The 19,846-nt window shown below is 33.2% G+C and overlaps 1 protein-coding gene across 3 annotated transcripts in view; it reads left to right on the forward strand.

The window, feature by feature from the left end:
- The window catches only part of LOC118186604 (uncharacterized), a 66,588-nt gene that overhangs the window by 19,610 nt on the left and 27,132 nt on the right, over positions 1–19,846 (forward strand). For all 3 annotated transcript variants that reach the window (XM_085817563.1, XM_085817562.1, XM_085817561.1), the window contains exon 5: positions 17,980–18,020. In XM_085817563.1, the coding sequence (XP_085673689.1) occupies positions 17,980–18,020 (41 nt within the window). The remainder of the gene's footprint in view (positions 1–17,979; positions 18,021–19,846) is intronic.

The raw sequence follows: 19,846 nt of genomic DNA on the forward strand, positions 1-19,846 counted from the left end.
TACATTCTATTGGACATTTGAGTAGTTAAAAGATAACTATTGTGAGATATTGTAATACTGCATGATAATTTGAGAAATTTTAAGCATTTTTGTTGTGATAATAATAAATTTTTTTTCATTTTTCATCGGACTTGTGCATTCATTTCATAACGAACCTGTACGCACGCAACTATTTTTGGTGTCAGAAGTGGGATATTGAATGTCAATCACAAGAGCGATGGAAGAACATTTAAAACAATTCATGGCAGCCTTTGCTACATTTAAAGAAGAGATGAAAGACTCTGTTAAAGAAGAAATTAGATCCGTTAAAGAAGAAATGAAGTTGGGCCAGGAATCCGTTAAAGGAGAAACGAAATTGGGCCAGGAATCCCTTAAGGAAGAAATGAAAACGGCACAGGAACAGATGAAATTGAGCCAGTAATCTGTTAAGGAAGAAATGAAAATGGGACAAGAAGAAATGAAAGAAAAGATGGAAGCTAGTCAGAAAAAAATGGAAGAATCCGTTAGAAGAGAGATGAAATCTATTAAGGAGGAAATGAAAGTAGGTCAAGAGGAATTGAAGAGAGAAATTACTTGCATAATAGAAAACAAGTTCCAAGCTATGGAAGGAAGAATGGATACAGTTGAAGACAAAGTTGGAGAAATTCAAGAAAGAGTTTCTGCAGTAGAGCAACAAATTGAAAAAAGAGTTTCTGCCCTCCAACAAATTGAGGAAAGGGTTTCTGCTGCTGTTGCAAAAGAAGTTGACACTTTAAAGAAGAGCATAGCGACAGAAGGAAGCAATTCTGAGGGTTTTAAATACTTACCGATCCCTGCTCGTCCATCTCTGAAGTTATCCACATATGATGGGAAGACATCCTGGCAAGTGTCTAAAACACAATTTTCTATCGTTTCGGATGCGAATGGATGGGATTCCGAAACTAAGGCCTGTCATCTCGCCGCTTCTCTGAGAGCAGACACAGCGTATATCCTGCAGACGCTTCCAGAAAACCAAGCTTGAAGCTTTGAAGAGCTTTGAAACAGAGCTTTGAAGCTCTATCCGGCGCATTGGAGCTGCGCTTTGGCGAGAAGTGTTTAAAAGACTACAGCAGGCTTCAATTAAAATCACGTCAACAGAAGCCCACCGAATCACTCCAGAAACTCGCCACGGATGTTAAAAGGCTGACCCACCTCGCCTTTACGGAGTGCCCGAGAGAAACGAGGGAAATCCTGTCCCTGCAGTACTTTATCGTTGGCATCCGTGATCCCGAAATACAGAAGGCTCTACGAATGGCGGATGTTAAAGATTTAAAAAGCGCTCCAGTGTACGCCATGAAATTCGAGGCAGCCCGGCAAGCCACTCGTCGAGACCGCCACCCAGTCAGAGCTGCTCAAGTGCAGGAGCCAGGGGATTAAGTCACCGCTCGTCTAGACTATTTAACTAGACAACTGAACTCCTTGAGACGGAATATTGGTGAGAAGAAACCGACCGTTAAGTGCTGGAACTGCAGTGCTGAAGGACACATACGACGAAACTGCAGAACACCCCAGGGTACGGATGTTAAGACCGCTCCTAGCAAACAGCAGTGAAACTAATTAGTGGCCATCTCGCGGGACGGAGGTTGCCAGATAATGAAAAGCCCTAGTTTAAAGCATTTCAGATTTCTGCAGTGAGAGGCGGCAGTAATGGACTTTTCATAATAGGACATATTAATGGAGTTCCCTGCAATATGACGATAGATACAGGAGCCAACGTTACCATCATCCGAAAAGATTTGGCTCAACAACTGGGAAGCAAACTTATCTGGACGCCGCCCTGCGTTACCCTCCAGACTGTGTCCGGTGAGAAGATCGACATCGATGGAAAAGTAAATGTTAACATCACGTTTGGAAGTGCCGCTTACCATCACATGGCATATGTAGCAGAGATCACTGATTCTTGCATACTCGGATTGGACTTTCAAAGGAAATACAATTTTTCCTTGGACTTTAAAAATAACGAATTGAATTCTACATCTGAGGACATAGCGTTATTTCTCGTTAATGATGAAGAAGTTAAATCTGTCCATAAAATCATAGCACAAGACAATATCACAATACCGGCAAGAACAGAAATTTTACTTCCTGGATCCATAGCCGAAAACAGAAATTTCTGCTACGGCATCATAGAATATCCCAATAACTGTAATAGCCCAAAAGGAGTACTAGTAGCCTCAACACTCGTCGACCTATCCAGAATGGTTATCCCGGTGAGAGTCGCCAATGTAACTGAGAAGATGAGAGTTATTAAGAAAGGTGAAGTGGTTGCAGCATGTACTCCAGTAACCACCATTGAAAGAAAGAGTAACATCCAAGAATCCGTGTCCTCAGAGAGCATTACATCAGAGTTACTCAATGCGCAATTAAATGATGAAGAGAAGAATGCTGCCGATCGCGTCATTAAAGATCTTCAAGTTGTTTTCTCCCGCTCGTCTTCTGACGTGGGTCGAACTAGTTTGACACAACATAGAATAGATACTGGCGATCATCCCTCGATCAAGCAACATCCAAGATGTCTATCGTTTGCTAAACAGGAAGAGGTACGAACACTTTTAAAAGATATGGAAGAAAGCGATGTCATCGAGCCTTCAGTAAGTCCATGGGCATCTCCCATCGTCCTACTCAGAAAGAAAGACGGCTCAACAAGATTTTACGTCGACTATCGCCGATTGAATGAGGTTAAGAAGAAAGACAGCTAACCTCTTCCTAGAATTGACGACATTCTAGACACTCTTTTTGGAAGCAAGTGGTTCTCAACACTTGAATTAAAGAGTGGGTATTGGCAGGTAGAAATACAGCCTGAAGACCGAGAAAAGACGGCATTTACTACGGGACAAGGGCTGTGGCAATTCAAGGTGATGCCGTTTGGACTGTGTAATGCACCGGCAACATACGAACGTCTTATGGAGACTGTTTTGAAAGGCCTTTCCTACGAAGCCTGCCTGATATACCTGGATGACATCATCATCATCAGAAAGAGTTTTGAAGAACATTTAAAAAATTTTAGGAAGGTGCTTCAGAAACTGAAAGAAGCCAATCTGAAGCTGAGTCCCGCTAAATGCAAATTGTTCCGAAAGAAAGTGACTTACCTGGGACATATCATCTCTGCAGAGTGTGCGCACGGATCCTGAAAAGGTATCAGCCGTTAAATCCTGGAAACGTCCCGAAAATGTCCATCAGCTGAGAAGCTTCCTAGGGCTTTGTAACTACTATAGGAGATTCGTGAAGGACTTTTCTTCCATCGCAAGACCCCTACACAAGCTGACAGAGAGCATCCAAAAGTTCTTGTGGACAAAAGAATGCGAGGATGCATTTAACAACTTAAAGAAGGCTTTAACATCTGCTCTAATCATGACGTATCATCAGCTTGACCGACCATTTATTCTCGACACCGACGCGAGCAATGAAAGTGTTGGTGCTGTTTTGTCCCAAGAAATAGACGGCAAAAAACGTGTAGTGGCGTACTGGAGCAAGTGCCTGTCTAAACCGGAGAGGAATTATTGTGTCACCAGGAAAGAGTTGCTCGCCATAGTCAAAGCTGTAGAACAGCTCCATCACTATCTATAGGGCAGAAAATTCCTGCTCCGCACCGATCATGCATCATTGACCTGGCTTTTAAATTTCAAGAATCCCGAGGTTCAAATAGCCAGGTGGATACAGAGACTCCAAGAATATGACATCACTATCCGTCATCGTAAGGGATCATCACACAGAAACGCCGACGCCCCGTCTAGAAGACCTTGCCAAGAAAGCTGCCGATATTGTTCCAGGGTGGAAGCGAAATACGAGCTGCTGACTCTGGTCGCAAATCAAATTATAACATCAACATTGGCTGATCGAGAACCGTGGAGTGATGATGAAGTCAGGAAAGACCAGGTGGAAGACCGTAACATTAAACCCATAATTGATTTAATGGAGTCATCAAACAGAAAACCTACCTGGCAGGACATTTCTATCTGTAGTCCTACAACCAAACAATAATGGGCACTCTGGGATTCACTTCACATTTGAAACGGCGTCTTATACGGGAAATTCGAATCGGATGATGGGAAGACGTTCCAATGGCAACTTATACTTCCAAGATCCCGCATTCCTGATGTTCTTAAAGAATTACATAGCAGCCCTACAGGAGGTCACTTTGGAATAATGAATACCTTGCAGAGAGTTCGTGAGCGCTTTTACTGGAACAATGCAAAGGATAATGTGCAAAAGTGGTGCCGATCTTGCGATGCCTGTGCAGGTCGGAAAGGACCGAGGAGACGCAGCTGAGGCAAGTTGCAATGTTACAATGTAGGGGCGCCTTTTGAACGTATCGCCTTTGACATCCTGGGACCTCTACCATGAACTGCTGATGGCAACAAATACATACTCGTTGTCATTGATTACTTCACCAAGTGGCCTGAAGCGTATCCTATTCCTGATCAAGAGGCTGTGACAGTAGCTGAGGTAATGATACAGCACTGGATTTCCAGGTTCGGAGTGCATCTTCAGTTACATTCCGATCAGGGAAGGAATTTTGCCTCGGCAGTAATCAAAGAACTATGCAAACTACTCGGCTTTGACAAAACTCAAACGACACCATTGCATCCCCAGTCGGACGGCATGGTAGAGAGGTTCAATTGAACCATCCTTAATTTCCAGAAACCAACAGGACTGGGACAAGAAATTACCACTCTTTTTACTGGCTTACCGCAGTGCTGTCCATGAGAGTACCGGCTATTCTCCATCACAGATGCTCTTCGGTCGTGACCTTCGTCTGCCTTGTGATGTATTGTTTGGCCGCCCTCCAGATGCTCCTTCATCGTCTGAGGAATATATTCAAGATCTCCAGGCCCGGTTTGAACTGATGCACAACTTTGCACGAGAGCGAATCAACTTGGCAATGGAGAAGATGAAGACCCGATACGACATAAGAGCTACTGAACATCAATTCCACGAAGGAGACAAGGTGTGGTTGTGGAATCTGACTCGACGGAAAGGACTTTGTCCGAAACAGATTGGTTAAGAGCCATGTAATTTTAATTCCATATTCATGAGAAATCGTAATTCACACTTAGAATGGCAATCATTAGAAATGATAAGAAATGTCAAATGAGCAAAATTAAGGACCGTTTATTCATTTTGGCCAAAATTAAGGACTTTTAAGGACCAAAAATCATTTTTGAAAAAATTAAGGACTTTTAAGAACCGTACGAATCCTGCATTACATTGGGATGGTCCGTACACGGTCCTAAACAGGCTGAATGATGTCGTGGTTCGGATCCGTAAGTCTTCGAACTCTAAACCTAAAGTCGTTCATTACGACAGGTTAGCTAATTACTATGGCCTTAGTACGTAATGTAAATAATTGTAAATAGTATAAGACCATGGTCCTTTTGTTTTTTAAATGTGTATTTGATTTGATTTGTATTTAGTATTTGATTTGTTTAAGTTATCTATTACATTTATTGTTCATGTTGTTTGATATTGTAATGTAATGTTTATGCCTCAGTTGCACTTATGCCTCAGTTGTAAGTTTGGCTTCCTGTCCAGGGATTGTACTGCCTGGGACGTGCAGTCCTTGGGAAGGGGGCAGTGTTACGAATTTGGTATTTAAAAAGCTAATATTAGTTCAATTATAAATTAAATGGTTTTATTTCTCGTGCAGTGCAGCACGTGTATCTCTTTTTCATTTCGAGAAAGTACCAGAAAATTCTAGCGCGTGATTTTAAAATCTTATAAAAGGAGGAAAACATCTCAGTTCGTAGTAGTTGCTTAGTTTGTTGTTGTTTAGAAAACTGCTCTTGTTGATTGTAGCGAATTTGCGAATTAGCGTTCTTTAGCTGTTTTGAATTACGTTCTATTGGACATTTGGGTAGTTAAAAGATAACTACTAAGAGATATTGTAATACTGCATGATAATTTGAGAAAATTTAAGCATTTTTGTTGTGATAATAATAAATTTTTGTTCATTTTTCATCGGACTTGTGCATTCATTTCATAACGAACCCGTACGCATGCAACAATATAGTTGTTATTGATATTATGATGTGAGAAGAGTTGATTGCATAGAAGGAGGATATTGAAGCAAACATAAGTCATATTCAAAACACATGGGTAAACAAAGTTTTGGAGTTTAAAGTCATCCGAAAGAACTATCCCAAAATAAAATTTGCTACTGAACCAACATTGACTTTTCCTTCTTCTGACCTAGCTGAAGCAGGCTTCAGTCAGGTTAATAATTTACTGTGGAAAACGAACAGATTGAATATTTTTGAGTGAGGTGATTTAAAAATTAAACAATTTTATAACAAATATTTAAAAAATTGCATTATTAAGTCAAGCAGGGGCATTTTATTCGTTAAGATCAAAATTTTGTGCAATTAAAATCTGTGGTTTTCTTTCTGAAAATGTGTTTCTAATTGTAAAATTAAAACTAACCTCTTCGCTCCAAGCGTATCATATATGATATGCTTCAGTTTCCCTTGGTGTGCTCACCGTATGAAATGTGATAACAGAGTATTGCTGTTGGCCATCATATCATATTTGATACACTAAAATGGAACATTTTATTCAAATTTTAAATGCATATGAATGATGTGAGAACGTTTCGAAACTTTACCGAATGGAATTTCAGTGTTAGCCCTGTTGTTAAAATTATTTTGTAATTTTATTTTACAAATGTAAAACATGCTATGCTTAAAATGAGCATCTAGAAATTACAAATTTTTCATGCTGTGCAAGTGGCTTAAAATTTTTAATATCAATATGGCAAAAGCAAGGAATATATACATATATATAAATTCTTCAGTTTTTAATTCATTATAGTATGGAAATAATTTAAGTATGTAATAATTTAAGTAAAGAGTGTAAGTATGGAAATAATTTAAGTATGTAAATATGATTATTACCAATATTGCATGTTTGAGTTTTTATTTTAGTTTTAAGTATTAGGATTTCTTTTTTATGATATAGGAAATAGCATTTAAATAACATATGCAAGAATCAATATATTTTATTAAAAGTATATATTTTATAGGAATTATTAGAGCATGTTAAGCTTAACATCAAAATGCATTTGGGCACATAATGATGTTCAGCATTCCAAGATCACAAACACTTGGAGGAACTTCATTCTCTCTATACCAGCAGCAAAGATGTTAAGACAAAAAATAATAAAACATAAGTCTAAAATAATTTTATCGAACCTTTTGTTCATATTCTTAGTCTAGTTGTAATCTTTAAGTTATTTATGAATTTTTTTAAAATTATGTTATCTCACTGCAAATTAGAGGAAAATGTAATGCAGGATTCGTACGGTTCTTAAAAGTCCTTAAAAGTCCTTAATTTTTTCAAAAATGATTTTTGGTCCTTAAAAGTCCTTAATTTTGGCCAAAATGAATAAACGGTCCTTAATTTTGCTCATTTGACATTTCTTATCATTTCTAATGATTGCCATTCTAAGTGTGAATTACGATTTCTCATGAATATGGAATTAAAATTACACGGCTCTTAACCAATCTGTTGGCGGATTTGTGTTACAAACAATAAAAAAAAAAAAAAAAAAAAAAAAAAAAACAATTAGCTACCTGAACGAAAGTATTGGTGTCCGACTGGCTATTCACGCAATCTTTCGAAACAGGTGTAATCCATAAATTTAGGCAGATCGTGACGAAAGCGTGAAGCCGGAAGTTCTTTAAGAGGCGAAAGTGATGATGAAGGTGCTCGAGAAAAAAAAAAGGGGCGGGGGTATTCTGAAAAGATTTGCCAAAATTAGAGCAATCCCAACCTTGGAAGGCCACAACCCTTCCGACGCCAATAGGAACGAGATGCCTGGAAAGTGCATTTTCAATAAACTGTGGCTTCATCAAGCTCACTACAAAGACTGGATATTGATGGATGGCAATCCTTGAATGTGGTCTTTGTCTGAAACAAATTGAAATTTCTAGAATGGGAGAGTCAGCGCTGAAAATTCACATGAAAATTAAGTTTCGTTTTATCATTTCAATTTGTTTTTACACGGTTTTGCTTAGCTTAATTTCTGTGTTTGTTTCAATTAAGCCATAAATTAATTTTTATCACCTTCTACGGAGTTTATTCTCTTTTGCACATACTATATGTATGGGATATCGGGATTATGAGTTTATTTCTGCAGAGGGTCTGTTATTGATTTCGCGGGAAATCTGTTGGCTCCATTTCGATTTTAGGTCGCCAAGGGCAAATTCGGTAACGCTAGCCGAGAAAAAAGTGAAGTTCAGAAATACGTTTTGAAGCTTCAATAGACAGTTAAGTATTTGGTTTAAACCTATGTTGGTGATAGTAATGCATTATTTTTGCTAATGGCGATACAATTGTTAGTTGAAAATAAATAACTAATTAAGAATTTTTTAATATTTTTAAAGCTGAAAACAACTAATTGAAACTAATTTTCCTGAATTAACTAGATGCAAAATTAACTTTCATGAATTACTAAAGTTATTGGGTAGAAGTTTAACTGAAAATATACATTCTGTATTATATATATATATATATATATATTTATACAGTACAAAGTCCGAGGTCTGGACTCGTCGGGACTTCGACGATCCCAGATTTGAGATTTTTCCGGATATTAGATCATTTTAAATCTACTAAGATGGCACGTAGAAATTATAAAATTGAAAATATGAAATCGTGATTTATGAAATAATGAAGCATTTATGATTTAAAGGGTATCAAAATTTACAAAAGAAAATAGCTTAATGTTTATATGTTTACTTTATTAAACATTTCTTTCAATGTGAGTTGTTTGATTTGTTTTCTCTGCTAATACTTTAGACTAATACTATAGACTAAGACTATAGACATATAATATCAGACGTATAATATAATATATACTATAGACTAATACTAAAGACATATAATCAGTTATTAAGTTCCATTGTTCAAGTCCTGTAATTGCTGTGTCGAGAATTCCGAATAACTTGTCAATCAAAATTTTTTCTCGTTCAGTAACCTCTGTTACTTTCTTCACTATCAGTAGCTGTATTTTCTGAATTTAGAACCATACTATAGATTTCGCCCTCCGTTAATTGATTGATAATTGGGCATTGTCATCGCAATGAAAAACTTCTGTTTAACTTCACTAAATTCTGCCGCCTCTGTGCGGTCATGCGAGATCAAGCGCTAGTTCTGGCTTTATGTGAATAACAAATTAGTTATTCTTAATTCAAATAGCACTAAATATAATCCTTTGTCCTATGAGTATCATTAACAAAATCTATTTTTAGCATAAGGAAAGAAATTTCTGCTAAATTTCCCCTTGTCAACATTTTAACGCATTAAACTTAAATCTGTAATCGGATAATACTCTGTTATTTGGCGTCGCTGCTTGATTCATCACTCAAGTTGTCATCCGTTGATAAACATGCGGTGATGAAAGAAAAATACAATAAATAATGATTCACAATTTCGGCATCAAGGATATAAAATATTAGTAGGTGTAAAATTAACAAATGTTTCGGTTTGAGATTATGCCAAGCAGATACGCAGCTATGGAGTCAAGTTACTAATCACACAAATTTATGCTAAAATAATTATTTCTTCAATAATGAGATATTTTATTTAGCGCCAAACTGAGATTAAGAATCGTGATTTCTGGCATGTTTTTTTATGATCAGGAAAAAAAATCTAATGCGCGTGCGTAAAACATACCCCTTCCCTTCAAAAAAGCCCTAAAAAATTGGTTGGTGGTGGCTTTGAGGTCCGGATTTTAGATCATTCCAGATCTTGGACTTTGTACTGTATATATATGCATATATATATATATGTGGGGAAAGGCAACGACCATAGTTGATAACACACATTTATTACTATTTACAATTATAGATTACATTAGGATTACAATTAATGAAAATGGTATACGAGCGATCGAGCGACATCTGCTCCGCTCGCCAGCTAATCCTCGTCTTCTTTCGGAGGCGGGAAACACATGCTGACGCAATGCATACGTCACACAGTAGGGGATTAGGGAATATCATAACATAACATTTCTCACACACACACACACACACACACACACATATATATATATATATATATATATACACATCTTTCAAAATATAACTTACCAGTATGGATTCACTCTTTTAAAATAATTCTACTTTAATTAAACTTAGGAGATAATATAATCAATTAATCAATATTGTTTAGGAAATAAATTATATATATATATATATATAGTAAAAAATGTATATTTTCACTATTCAAGTATTCACTGGGACAAGTATTCTTATCTTGTCACATGAACAGGCCTCTGTGGGAAGGGGCTTCTCTGTAAATAAAGCAATTGAAATTGAAAATTTAAGTAACTCATCATACATTTTTCAACGCACAGTATTTGATTACATAAAATTTTCTGGAGGTGTTCTTAATATCGAAATTAATAAAGAAATGAGATCAGCAGCAGCTTCTGCAAGAAGTGGAGTTCGTTATTTAGAAGTTCAGTATTTAGAAGAACAAAAAATCTTTTAACTAAATCTGAAAATTCAAAGAGGAAAAGAAATATTATTGAGGAAGAAATTGATTATATGAAGCAAAAGAAAAAATTTCTTCAAAGGGACATTAAAGATATTTATGAAGAAGTAGATGCTTTAGCAGATGAAGCTGAGACCAGCAGGAACATTGATTTGTTTATCAAAGCAAATGAACTTAGAAGAATAGTTAAAGAAAAGGAAATAGACATAAATAAATTAGATGTTAAAATAGCTGAAAAGATTTCAGATTTAAAAAAAGCACAAATGTTTTGTATCTTTTATTGTACAGTTTATTATTCTAGTATCTTTCAAAAAACCGAGGAAATAAATTGTATGTTTACAAATCAGTTATTTTAATCTGCAAAATATTCTTACATTGTGATTATAATAGTAGTTGACTGTGTTTAAATAAATATCAAATAAGTTAAATAATAATCATGTAAATCTCTAAAATAGTGACTGTTATTAGTGTAAAATACACTTATACATGTATTTCAAGAAATTATGTTCCTAATTTAATGTTATCTACTTCATAACTTGTAGGGAGTTAGTTTAATTTTCAAAATTGTTTTATGGTAAGTATTAAATTGAATTTAATAGTAGTGCATAATACACACTTCTGTTAGTTTCTTAAAGTGAAATTACAAGCATGAAGTCGGTTGTATGGATAATTGCTTTATTCTATTCATTTTTTTTGTTTGCTGATAGGTTTTTAATTTTTTCTTTGATGGTCCTTAAAAGTCCTTAATTTTCATGTAAGGAAATGTGTACGAACCCTGGTAATGGGGTTAATAAAGAAAGCCAATAGGGTTAATAAAGAAAGGTGTAAGAAAAAGGATGGGAAATCTTGGTGCACATAATTATTACTCAACCAGAGACATTTTGTTTTAAAGTAGAAAAAAGATGAAATTATATGTCTTTAAGATTTTTTTAAACTGTTCTGTATCTTTAAACATATAAGCATACACATATCACCCATTGATATGTGTATGCTTATATGTTAAAAGTGGCTTAGGTTAAAAGTGTTAGGATTTGATATTCCTGGGGAGAATTGACAAAAATTTGGTTCTCCTTACTATGTTATTTACTTTTCTGTATACATAAGTTTTGAAGCAGTTATTTAGATGGCATTTTGTAAATTTTATATAGCTGAATGTGATGCTGAAAGTAAATGATTTTTAGAGTACCATAGAAATTTCTATTTTAGAGCACCAAAGAAATGTATTTAGGTCATTCAAAACATCTCTGCTTTTCTGTGTGGGTGACTTCATGCTTTCTCAATTAAAATGCTGTAAGAAAATTAAAATGTTGAGAATTGCATGTGTGTAATACATTTAATTTGTCTTTCATACATTGTTACGTGTGTACAGGTTTGTAATGGATTGAATTCAAACAGAACCAATGATAGCATGATAAAATTTACTTTCCTTAAAGAAACACTTTACATTTCTGAAACTTTTCATAAGAGCACTTGTACAGCTGTTCTCAGTATCTCAGAGCACAATCAGTAGTTACACTTTACACTTTAACTCTCTGAGTGGCACAGGATTTTAATTCCGTCATGAAAACCAGTATTTAAACAGCATTTATTAATTTAGTTTGTATAATTATTTATTTTAGACTGCATTTTCATAAACTTACATTCATTAAGATGATATTTACATTATTAAAGAAAGTAAGAAAGCAAAATATCTTAAATTATAAGCTAATATATGCCAAGTAGCAAAACTTCTGATGATCGGATAAACCTGGTCATAACGCTTATAGGGTTAAACTACTGAGATTGTTAAATACAATGTAGTGAATAGTGCATCTAAAAAGCGAAGCTCTCATGGATGTATCAATACTTCAAATTCAGCTCTGAACTAACAACTGAGAAACATACTCTCCCTGGATGTATATAGTCAACCCTCCGGCTGCTGAGAAATCTCTAGTACCTTTCACTTTCGGAATTACTGGGAGGCATGTATGAAGGTCAGATACAGTTACAGTTAGTTACATGTAGGAATCAATTATTCAGTTACAATACACAGGGACTGGACACACAATTACAGACACACAGGGACTGGACCAAAATGTCTCGAAACGATCATGAAGTTTGATGACTTCTGGCGAAATTAGACGACAATAGGTAGTCACCAAAACCATCACCATCTTGGAGATATCTCACCAAATTAGTGAAATAGTCATTTACCTCAATATTAACCTTTTGAGGCCGGGGCTTTGGTAGCAGTAAAAGCTACCAAAAGACAGGAAATCTTGAACCGAATGCTTTCTCCCCTTTAAGAAATCACCTCCTATTTGCAACAAAGATTCTTGTGTAGTTTAATGGATTCTCAGAGGGGTGCATCTATGTCGCAAAAGGGCGATCTTTGAAAGAGATAAGTGGTTGAAAACCCAGGGACGTCAAATTTGACATTTCACCCCACTTTTCAGCCTGTAAAATGGGGGAAAAAGACATGGCCATTAAAGTGGACAACCCCGGCCATTCAAACAGGGAATACAACTGTCAATATATTGGCCATCCGTCTACAAAAGGTTAAGTAGAGTTGCCCCTGTAATCTTATTTTTCCGGCAGAGCTTCGACTCTCAGATTGTCATATTACATTATACAAAATGTACTACAGTTTTACATATAATTTCACTAAAATTATTTACATATATACAATATTTGTAACAGCATATAATTCTCAGTTTATTAATTTATATTCGGAGTTTATATATGGCTTAAAATTCAAAGTTATGGCATTAGATGTTTAAAGATAACTATAAATTTCACTATGTATATTTATAAATACATAATTAAAATGTTAGAAGTAAATCATTGTTGATATGTTTCATTACAAAGAAACATATAAAATCCTGGCAATTTGTAATTATCCACAGTAGTTGCGACAAATATTTGCAAGGCAGTGTACCATATGGCCAAAAAGTATTTGTGTAGCAACCCACAGTTTCACCAAAAAGTATTTATATAGCAATCCAGGTAAGTTTGTTCATAGCATCCCCTCTGATGGCTTTCCCTTTCTCTGGATATTGTTGCAAGTGAATGATTGCAGATTATGAGCCCTCCTATGGGAATTTCAACATTTTAGCATAGCAGGGACCACAAATTGCAGTTTTCTGTGTCTTTGGCAAAATCTTAAATTTAGCTTTTTGCTAAATGCACCAGCCAACGGAAATAATATGCCTTGCTTAAAGGCATTGTGTGCTTCTCTTTCCTTCTCATTTTAGAATTTTGATGCCAAATTTGCACAGTATGTTGCTTTGCACACTTCTCTGATGTTTCTTTTAGTGAAAACATATATCTATATATTTGCGGTGATTAACAGTGTACAAAATCAAGACATGTTGATTTCTTATTTGTAAAAGGAATGTAAAAATAGTAAGGGGAAACTGGAAGCATCATTAAAACAGGTGTAAAGATATTCAAACAAATACTTCTCAAAGTGCAACGTTTCGATGGCAGTGCGGATAGTTGGACAAGTGTCTTCTGCATGATTTTCAGTTTGATAATATCCTTTTCTCTTATGTCAAATGTTAAATAATAGTAGGTTGAAATTATTAATAGGATGTATCAGTTTATTTTTTGGATTATAAAAGAGAAATTTTAATTTTTATAATCTGTAATACCATTAAGTATATTTCTTTTAGAATTATTTTGACTTTTCTGCTACTATCAATATTATTTTTCTTACCTTCCGCAAAATATCTTTTGGGATTAACAATATTTAAATTATTTAATAATTATATTTCTTTAAATTTAAGTGCAAGCTTGCATAAATTATGAATTCTCCATATTTATCTTTTACTTTTGCATAGGCATGCCTTCCTTATCATAGATTGATTTGATCATCGATATAATTGCTTGATTTTTTATAAATAACTAGCCACCTGTGCAACCAGCCTTCTAAAATAATTATAATAAAAAAAAGAAAATATGCAATGTTTTAACAAGTCCATTCAATAATTAATAGCAAAAACATGAGAACTGTATTATTGCATATAAATTGTTTAGTTTATCAGAAAGATTGAAGTTGAAAAAAAAACTATATATCTTATGTTTTGCTGAATGGCATCATACTGCCACATGGATGATAAAATTGTATTTCGTGCAGTGGTAACAATTTTCTTTTAAATTGTGAATGTGTTGATTAAATTTGAAGCTTAAATGTCTTATGCTTTGCCAAGTGATAATAGACTGTAAATAAATTGCTGAGTTTGTTAATAAAAAACTCATTACATTCACAAAAAATATGATGTAAATAAAAAAGAAAGACGTTTAAAATTTGGGTTTAAGATGCATATGTATAAGTATGAAAAAGGTATTGTTATCTTACAAAAAGATTGAACTGCTAATATATAAAGCATTTCATTAATTAACTCGGATTTCAGTGATTTTAATCAGATGATGACATTTTCAATATCAATTATCTTAATTAGATCAAAAACAAGCTCCCCCCCCCCCTTTTTTTTTTTTTTTTTTTTTTTTTTAATTTTTGGCAATACGTTAAATTTAAATATTAAGGTCACCTAAAAAAAAAAAAAAAAAAAAAAAGAGTAAAAACATAGTCTTTAAAAAAAAATTACTGAAGACAAATAGAATCTTTTTAAAGATGCAAAATTGTTTAACTCTCTAAGCATTATAGGTTTGGCCCTAAAATTTAAAATTCCCTTATATGTCAAATAAGCAGTATTTTCTAGAATGTAATTCCAAAATGACCCTCTCACTTGCTACCGTGACATCATATCTTACAATGTAATTCAACCTAAAATCTCATTGATTAGGATCTAGCAGAAATTTTCATGTATAATATATTAGAAAGTCATCCTTCAATACAGAATATTACATCCATAATACTTGAAGTGTTAAAATTTTTAAAAAGGCCTTTAATACAGTGCAAAAATGTTTGCCAAATTTTACAGGTCCATTTAGTTTTAAATGGAAATTTGATGATACTTGCACTAATTCAAAACACATGGTGTATGATCTAAATAAATATATTTGTAGAGACATTAGGTATTTTTTGGAAGCAAGAGAGATGAAAAATTAGCAATGCCTTTCGCCAGGAATCGAACTACAGACCTCTGTAAGTACCGGCCCAGCGTGCAGACCACCACACCATGAAGGCACGCTAGGAAGGCGGGAGAAATACTTTATATACTTCCCCTTTTAAAGGGCGACTGGGGTTTTTAGGGGACCCAAATCGGCAAATCCTGGGTGCGGAGAATCATCATCTAACACCCTATTAAGTTCGGGCGCCACTGTAGAGACATTTTTTGTAAGTAAATTGAAGGTATATTTTGTAAGCAGGAAAGATGAAAAATCAGCAAGGCCTTTGCCAGGACTCGAACCGCGGACCTCTCAATTAAGCTCTGAGTGTGCTGACCACTACACCACGAAGGCTCATTAAGAAGGGGGAAGAAGTACCTTATACATTGTTAAAATATTTTCTCAAAAATTTAAATAGATTTTCAAACAGGTAAATATTTTGTTAAATGCAGCATTTCATAGTGTAAAAAATCCTTATTTCATAAGATTGATAGAGGTGCTGCATCCTAGATCTAAATCTAAAATGGATTTAAGTCGTAAACCATTGTTAAATGACATATATAAAGATTAAATAGAGGAATGCAGTAATGTTTTAGTTAATAAAACAGTATGTAGGATTCTAGATGTTTGGTCTAATATCCACATTAAACCAATAATCTGAATATGTGTTTGTATCATACATGGAACTGTTCATTTATAGGAATTTAACTATTCAGTTTTAAAGCCACATAAAATTTTAGACTTGCTGTTGTTGCCAATAAAAGAATACAAACTAATTTAAATGTGAAATTTATAGTTTTGTAACCAATATTGTAGCAGTTTAATAAGAAAACAAAGCAACAACAACAAAAAAATTCAGTGAATACCTTTTGATTGTTCAGCGCAAATAGTTAATTTATTGGCCAAAGATTTAAATATATCAAATGTTACTGAATGTTGGAATTCAGTACACATTTTCCTTGAAAGTTATATAAAGAATTGGCAGATTTTCATGTGAACTGTGGAAGAGAATCAAGATGCATTATACAGGAATATACAGTCAAAAGTTCTTAATATGGGAGTCAAACAAAATGTAGATCTCTTACTTTGAAACCAGGATCATCCCTTTTGAATAAATTCCAGAAGGATAATTACAGCATTGCTGAAGCTGTTAAAGTTCAGAGAGATCTTGGAAACAGGTTTAAAAAAATCTCACTGAATCGTAAAATTATTTAAAACATGTTAATGAGCAAGCACTCTTTATCATATATTTTATCACCAAAATATAAAGCTGAAGCCTTACTAGCAAGTGAAAAAAAACAGGCATTGGGAGTAGTAAAAGAAAAATATGCAGAATACTGATTAGTTCAGTATTGCATTGAAAATTATAATTCGTGCTGTATCTTTCTGCAGAACATTTTTATTTTAAAATGAGGCATTTCAGTCAATGACTGCACCTGAATGGTGAAAATCAATATCTTTTGTGAAAAAATGCATTGGGGAAAAGCAACTGGACATCATTAAAATGATAAGCACTGCAAGAGCTTTGTCAGCAGGAGTTGAAAAAATGTCTTCTCATTTTGAAATTCTACACAACCATCTGAGAAGACTGTTAGGGCTGAGCAGCGAAACTTTTTTTTAAAGCACTGAATGCATATGGCATTAATATTTGTAAAACTTATATAGTAGATTGCAAATATAATTGTCATTCATATGTTTATATTTACTGTGATTGTTTATTTGTGCTTAGATTATACAGTGTAAAAGATATAACTACAAGAGTATGTTTTTCCTTCTTTGTTAGAATATATGCAATTTTTTATTTAAGTGGTTCAAGTAACTGCAAGTTACTAATCCCAAAAAGCTGTTAATGTATTGTATTGTTTTTTATGCTATTAATTAAAATTGGCATGATCTCAAATTATTAATTATTAATTAATTTGTAAAATATACATTTCTTAACCCTCTGAGCGGCGCAGGGTTTTAGATCCGGTCCGTCATGAAGACCGGTATTTAAACAACATTTATTAATTGAGTTTGTAAATTATTTATTTTAATCTGTATTTTCATAAATGTACATTCATTAAGATCATATTTACAAGCTAACATATGCCAAGTAGCGAAACTTCTGATGACCGGATAAAGCCGGTCATAACGCTCAGAGGGTTAATATCATCTTGTTAGCATTTTAATTATTTTGAAAACCTTCAGTGCAGGGTAACCACTTAATAAAATAATGAATAAAAAAGTACAATTAAAAATAATTAACGTTCTGTGATTAACAGGCTTATAGAAAAATGTAGTATTGTAAATGTCAGTTTGCAGGATGAAATATTGAAGTGTAATATAGATAATCTGTATAGTGCTGTTAATGCAGTGTGTAATTATTTTTTCATTTATTTAATAATGAGAACTTTTTTTTCTCTCTTATTGCAGGAAACATTATTAATGTTTCAAGCATAGCTGGTCCCAGATGTGTAAGTATATATATTTTTGATTCTGATGTATATAAATTTATGATACTTATTTTTTACTACTATATTTTATATAAGTATAGAATTATTAGAATAGCAATTTTAATAATATGATATTAACTTATACTAAAGATTTGTATAGGTGTACATATACAAATATATATATATATTTTTTATATAGGTATAAAAGAAATCAAAATAATAGCAACATTAATAATAATAAAATCAGAAATTAGCAAATAGTCATGAATCTTTAAAACATAGTTGATTCAAATACTATTCTGTCTGACAAAGATGAAAATATAATATTCATTTAACAATATATAGATTATTAGATATAATCCTTGCTATTAATTTACGAGTAATTTTAGATGTATTATTAAAATATTAAGATTCTTTTCTTCATTTAGTTTAATATTGTTGTTTATTTAATATATTATAATTTTACTATATTTTAGAATCCTCATTGTTAAATCCTGCCACTTTACTGTCCAGATGCTTTATCTATTTTTAATTTACATGTATCTTTTTTTTTTCTATTAAAAGTAATAGCAGTTTGAATATTGTTCTGTTATACATTTGTTAATTATATTGTCTTTCAAACATTTTAGTAAGGAAATTTATGCTAAGAGAAGGGAATAGATATAACTTTTATTGTTTATCATTATTATAGCTTTTCTTTTAAAATTTCTCTAGAAATTCAAAGTTTGGTACTCAAAGTACAAACTTTTTAGGGTGGCTTAGGCCTTTTTTTAATTGAAATCTCTAGGAAATCATTATTTTTAAATTTTTAAAAATTTGGTTCTCCTTTGAATACACGGAATAATTATTACATAGTTTTCCATTGTTTGACTATTTCATCTGCATATTCTTGAATTACTACCGTGAGGTAATTTAATGCTTTCAAAAAATGAATCGTTATTTACCTGTAAACATTCTGAAATTAGTATTATATTAATTTATTAAAGCTTGGAAGAGAGCATATGTTGATAACCACTACACTACGAACCACAAGAATTAGGGCATAAATTTATGAATAAATCTACTAAGCATAGTTGTTAGATAAAATAATTGTTGTTCAAGTGATTTTTTTAAGTGCAGTTGTTTATAATACTAACTTAGCTTAAACATGGACACATACATATATATAATAATGTTTCATTAAAAACTGTGATCATTAGTTTTTTATAATCAATAAGTAATAAAATATTTCTGCATTTTTTTCATATTTTAAACTCCATTCCTGTAAAAATGTAAAAAAAAATACAGAAGAGGAATATATTTCATTTAAAAGATAATTAAATGACTAGTTTCTTATGAGTAAGATTTGAAATCTTGTGATGACAAAATAACATCTCAGAATGCAAAAATGTAAAAATTCATTGCATAAAACATAAAATAAATAAATTTTAAAAGATCCAAAATTCAGGCATCAAGGTGCAGGATTCCATGTGTTCAAAATTTGGTGGTTCTGGGTGCCATCGAATTAGGTGGTTCCACAGTGTGATGAACTTTAATTTTTAATAAGAGAGCCATAATAATATTAGCCTGCAAAAAATAATAAGCTAAATCAAATTTGTTAAGGAAGAATGCAGTTTGCTATTTAACAGAACTTAATTTCTTCCAAATCTAATTCCTTCTCTCTTTCTTAATTTTCACGTTAATATTCATATAAATTAAAGAGTAGTTATAAATACTGAAATTTTATATTGTGATTTGAAAGGTTATTAAGTATTCAATATGTGCAGACCAATAATTTCTTAAATACATTTTCTTCCTTTTGCAAATGATCATACAGTTTCATATGAAATGATTTTATAATTTTCTTA

Source organism: Stegodyphus dumicola, chromosome 5 (genome assembly GCF_044657685.1).
Source record: "Stegodyphus dumicola isolate Sdum_Otavi_A_Nest chromosome 5, ASM4465768v1".
Lineage (NCBI taxonomy): Eukaryota > Metazoa > Arthropoda > Arachnida > Araneae > Eresidae > Stegodyphus > Stegodyphus dumicola.